General features: G+C 47.5%; 1 protein-coding gene across 1 annotated transcript; it reads right to left on the bottom strand.

The window, feature by feature from the left end:
- Positions 1 to 1,485: 1,485 nt before the first annotated feature.
- LOC128272097 (secernin-3) lies at positions 1,486 to 4,254 on the bottom strand. The gene is made up of 2 exons (XM_053009830.1): positions 4,186 to 4,254; positions 1,486 to 4,121 (listed from the first exon to the last, which is right to left on the bottom strand). Exon 2 carries the CDS (start codon positions 3,940 to 3,942, stop codon positions 2,836 to 2,838), a length of 1,107 nt encoding a protein of 368 aa, XP_052865790.1. The 5' UTR covers positions 3,943 to 4,121; positions 4,186 to 4,254; the 3' UTR covers positions 1,486 to 2,835.
- Between the last annotated feature and the right edge of the window lie 1,562 nt (positions 4,255 to 5,816).

The following is a 5,816-nucleotide window of genomic DNA, read 5'->3' as shown; positions in this document are numbered from 1 at the left end:
TTACGATAAACAGGCAAACCATCAAATCATCGGCACCAACCACCGTTCAGTTTTATGAGCGAGGATTGTTTTTGTTTAGCATCCGGCCGACATTAATGCGATTGTTTGTCTTGTTTTCTCTTGATCATAGGAGACGACGTGGTTTGTTTTGTCAAGCGGCGCAGCATTAAAACCGCCCATTCAATGATTGCTAAGAAACGACCGAGAAAAACAAGAAGCCGACCGCCTAATCAGATGTTAGTGGCCGCTAGTGCGTGAATGTCAGCATGAGTGGTCACAATTTAAACCGAGCCACATTCCGGCGCGATGTTAACACGATCGTTTGACTCCCACGGGAGTTTCTACACAATATGCAATCCCGGTAAGAAAGGTAACGAAGCAAGCACCGTGCGATCGTTCCCAGATGACATCCATCCGACTGAAAGTGAATCTTGGTACGGTTCGTTATATTTATAGATGATTTATTTTCACGCGGCGCCCCGTTGGCCGGCGTTGTTTCGGTACAACGATTCAAAGTGCTCAACCGTTACAGTTTTTCGCGCGTAAACGATGCGTGATGCGTGAGCCACGGATTGATAGTGCCGATCTACGCATCGGTTCGGTTCTATCGACCGGAAAGTATAACTTCACAGCTTGGGGCGCCTAGCCGGCAGGCATCCAAAAGGGCCGAAAAAAGGATTTGCTCCAACTTCGTCACTAGCACTCGTCGAAAGTTTATCCAGTGTGTCGATCGTAAAACTATTCTCAGAAGCGTTTGCTTACTTTCTTTCATCGAACACTACCTGGTGCGTTAGTTACGTGTTACGTGAGGCGGCGCATAAAGCACCCACTGCCCGTGGGTTCATTGGCCGAACGATAAAACAAATTTTTATTTCGCCAAACGCATAAACATAAACACGCTTTACAAACTTGAAACGCGATACCACCAGTGAGCGGCGCCACAATTTTTTTTGAAAATGAAAACCGGAAGATTTGCAGAAGAACGGGCCGGCCGGCCCAACGGATTGGATCAAACGTTCTCCGAGACGCGAAAGGAGATGACATCATCACGCACGCCACCTGACGAAAATTTATGAGTCCGTAGGCCGAAGTTGATCGCTCGTAATCTTGCCTCGATTACGAGCAGAATCTTTTGGCCCCTCCAAAGCGGGTGATCCTCGGAGCGCAAGTTCCGTGATCCGATGATAAATGATCGTCGAGGAATGTTTGCTTGAAAAAAGGGGTTACTTAACAGGAAAGCCGGACCAGGCGGGACGGACCGCCAGTTGCCGGTGCCGGTTTTTGTTTTGTGAAAAGGATGATTAATTCTTTCTCAACTGTCGTGAATCCTGCCGAAGAAGGCACGCTACAGGACCTTACCGTTTCGCTGCGTTGCCTGTGCTGTTGTGATATGTCGCTGCGGAAACACAACCCAGTCCCAAAACAAACAATCCATTGCCATTGGTTCTCCATTGTTGGTAAACATATTGTTTCGCTTTATTGGTATTACTAGTATTATTATTATTTGGTTCATTATGAAGACGATCTTGTTGCTTCGCACGATCACCGTCCACAGCAGGCAGCTTAAATAATGAAGATAAATGGGTGCTTTGTTGGGGAGGTTTGTATTTGTTTTCCCGATTTGGGCGGGTTCCAAGCAAAACCGGTTGCGCGGACCGGCGGTCCGTGCGTTGCGTTTCCTACCAGTCGTTATTGTTCTCTATTGATCGTGTTCGCCAACGCGCCCAGCCCCAACATTGGGTTACAATATTGTAATGGTTGGTTATGCTTTCGAGAGCCTGCAGCTTTGCGGTATTACTATTATTCTGCCAAGCCTTTTGTTGCTTCTATCAATGTTTGGATATAATACGTATAGGATAACTTACGGCTTTCCCGTTCGTCTACGTGTCGGTTAATGGGAGAGATTTATCGTCATTTCCGTAGTGAGTGTGACAAAAAATGCCTGTTCTCCGTTCGAAGGAATGCAGTACGTTGTATACTTTATAACTTATCACTGGAATGAGAAACTCGGTACTGGATGATAAACGCTATTTTTCCCAGAAAACAAGCCAAAAAGAATTAATTTCATTTTCGTAAACAAATGCAAAACAGACCAAACAGTATACGGATCACTTGGAATACTTTCGTGAAAGATCACAATACAGCCAACATAAATGGCGAGAATACATCGAAAGCGAAGCGATGAAATCAACATTAAAAATGGTAAAAAATACGAATAATGTCGTTCTAAAGGAAATCTTATGAAATCGACTTTGTCAAACTATTGCTAGCAGTTATTTGTGTGTGGAAGAAGCTGATACTTTAGAATTCATTTTAGTCCTACGAGGTCAAAAAATCGAAAAGATCAAGTTAATCTACGCAATCGAGAGAGATAATATCATGTCCACCGCTGCTTCCGTTTCTTCTTAATGCTATGAGAAAGTTAACAAAAGTATGTGCCGTTCTTAACCTTAGAGATCTGCAAAGAAACAAGGAACTGCTTAAGCGTGTAAAATATACATAAACACAAACGATCCACACAAAACACACACACGGGGACATTACGAACAAACGAAAAATAAGATCACATGAAAAAGAATTCCATTCCATCCTGGGTTCTCGGGGTATCCATGGAGAAATGTGGTCTCAGCCGAACCATTCGGCCCTTAGCGGTACGTTGCAAACCGCTTGTCCATTGGCGGCTCCGAATCCCGGCGAATTCTTTTTTTTGTCTGAAACACAGACAGAAAATAGTACGCATCCTTCCACCCCACCGTTTGGTTTGTCAAAATATCGTGCCATTGTCAATTTGTGCTGATGCGGTCAACCGTTCGATCGTTTACAGCCTAACTCTTTCTAACGGTAGAACTTAACTTCCGCCTCGACGCAGTCTTTCATCAGTTCATCCAGTTCCTGACTCGGTTCGCCCGAGTGTTCGCCCAAGAACCGGTTCACTTCATCCACGCACGTGTCCTCCAGCGAGCTAAGCAGACTTCCGACTGCTTCCCACTTCCGGTTGCTGTGCAGACGGTGGAGTAGCGTTTGCGTTTCACCGTCCGGCACTCGTGTGAGGGGCGAAATTTTGGCGCCCGCGGTAAATATGAACGGCTTAAAAACGGATTCTTCGGCCAGCGGTGTAGCAGTGAACCAGTGGCACGGCAACTCACCGTCTCCGGTTAACACCGACACCTGACTGGAACCGGTCGATGAGCCGTTCGCTCGTAAACATTCAAACATTTGCTTTAACCCGAAAGCTCCCTCGGCACCCGGTTCGTTTGCGGGCCACGATCGCGTGGTTGCGTCATCCGGACTACCTCCGAATGCTGCACTAAAACTAAACTCACCCGACCCGTCCCACGCACCGGCATCCTTTGCACCGTCAGCTAACCCTTCCGTGCTACGATCGAACGGGCTTCCGATCGTGAAGCCACTCGCTGCCAGCGCTATGCTCGTCTCTTGGACCTGTTTCGCCGCCCAAAAGTGTCCTGCCACATTCAGCAGCCATACGGCCTCCGGATCACAAATCACGAACGCTGCCTTCAGTGCGTTCCGGTCCTCACTGCCATACTTTTCCACTAGCCCCACCATCGTGTCGATCGCACCGGACGCACTCTCGCTACGCTCCAGTCCCAGACGTACCAAATCTAGGGCGGACACTTTGCCCTCCTGGGTGGCTCCGCCGCTGTACGAAAGTCCTATAGTGACCGCTTTCTCGTTGGACCCACTCTCAGCTCCCCAGCTGCCAGCCGGTTTATTGAGGATCACCGCGTAGCTGGTCGCTCCCTCGATTTCACAGCCATTCGGCAAGGACACTGGCTCGCTGCCGGCGTCGGCAGGCACGTAGACAACCTCGCTCACATCGTCGCCCGATCCGGTACCATTACGCCCGAAGATAATCTGCTTCCGGGAGGACTCAGTGCACGGCGGAAGCACCACGAACGTTTCGCCTCCGTTGGTAGACATTTTTCCGACTTGCCGTCTAGCCGTGCGCTGTCTCGTTCCGACACGTTCGCCGCAGTGCACCTGGTTGCCTCTCTCTCTTTCTTGCGCAAGCTTTCGCTTTTTCGGCGCTGACGTCGCGAACACACGGCCAATATCGGCCTTTGCCAACCAATCAATAACGGGGTGAAAGTCTACTATCGCTGCGAACGAATGGGAAAATTAGATGCAATTTCGCGTGTCGGTATTTGAAAAAACCATACCCACCAACTCTTGCTGCGGAAGAAACCGTATCCGCTTTCTTTGCGAGCAATGGCACCGTTTTCTAAGCCCACCACGCAATGCAGAAACTCAGGGCCACAGTAGTATTCAACAACCGCAGTGCACAAATCCTAGTTGTATTGTAGTTATAGTTGTAGAGATTTTAAGCTTGTACCAATCTCAATGTACCAATGTTTTGTTAATTTGTCCTAAACAAGAAACGTCAAAATGTTGTGAATGTAGTTTTTATGAATTGACCGATTTTTGAACCTAACTAAGACACTGCGAACCTAACTTTAAACCTGTAAGAATGAATTTGAAAATCCCGAACAAATCCCGAACAAATCCCGAACAAATCCGAACACGAAACGAAGAGCGGAGAGCCGGGCGAGAGAGAGAAACAGCAGCGTCTACAATTGAGTGTTGAGGGCTCGAAAAGGCCGGACTCGAGCACTGTGAACTTGTTATTACCTTTATTATAGACTTTGAGCTTAAAATTCACTGTGAACTGTGAAAAGGCAAAAGACTCTGAAAAATGAAAAAAAACAAACTTACAAACAGACAAGATAATGCACCGATTGGAGAGAGAAATCCGGCACACGCAGCGTGAGAGAGAGCGTGAGATGAGAAAAGCGGGTTAAGGTTAACTCCGACCTGCCTGGTACGAATGCTGAACGCAATAATAAACAACAACCGCGTTTATTTCTTCTAATATTGAGGTTTTGAATTTATGCATTTTTTCTTTTATATCCTTTCGAAAACGGCCTAATTCAATTCATACCGCTAACAGTTGACGTTTCTTCTCACCTTGTGGAAGAGACAAATCTCACGCATCTCATCGTTGACGACTTTTTGTCTCATTCAGGTTGCCAATCAAATGCTTCGGCACTCGAAAATTCAAGGAAACTCTTCCGAAGTACTCAAATTAAGCATCCATACGAAATAATACTAATTATTGGTGGCTGTAATGCTCCAAACTACCGCTTTCACCGTCTCTGTTTTGGTGAAAATTATCGAACCCGAATCTATCGGTTGCTGACGGATCACACGCAACCCCTTGCTGGCAACACTGTCCAAACCATGTCAAGCGGAAAAATAAAATGGAGAATTTTGTGTGATTGTTATTTTGCACAACAAAATCAACGTCAAAAGTGTGTGTTTTCCAATGCTTTTATCGCATTGCAAACCAATTGGCTTGCGATACTTTGGGCCTGGCGTACGCGAGCGCAAAGTACAGCGTGTCGCCGTGGAAACGCCACCACGAAGCCACCACACGGGGGTCGCTACACGCGCTCGGAAACAGGGCAAAGGACACCGCCAGAAGAGTGTCCGCAATTATCGGGCGTGAGGAGCCTGCGGAGGGAAGAAAGTGTGGGGCATTGTGCGCTTCGTGCCTTTTTCGGAATCTCAAATTAAATAGGGCGGTGCTCTCCTTCCTCGTTCCGGGGGTGTGTGGAATGTTTTCATCGTAGGACCAGGAAGCGTCAAGTGAGGGAAAAGTGGCCACAAAACACACCTTCCTGCGCGACAACGCTAACGGTGACAACAACCGGTGCGGAAGCAGATGCTTGGAAGTAGCTGGAAGTTGAAAAAAGTGACCAAACTCCCATTCCGAGGCTTCACGAGAAGGCGCGCGT

This window comes from Anopheles cruzii, chromosome 3, assembly GCF_943734635.1.
Source record: "Anopheles cruzii chromosome 3, idAnoCruzAS_RS32_06, whole genome shotgun sequence".
NCBI lineage: Eukaryota > Metazoa > Arthropoda > Insecta > Diptera > Culicidae > Anopheles > Anopheles cruzii.
The sequence above is the reverse complement of the archived record's forward strand: the minus strand, read 5'-3'. Positions and strand labels throughout refer to the sequence as shown.

What these genes read in the sequence shown, in the direction of transcription:
- LOC128272097 (XM_053009830.1), bottom strand. Translation starts at nt 3,942, where the DNA reads ATGTCTACCAACGGAGGCGAAACGTTCGTGGTGCTTCCGCCGTGCACT.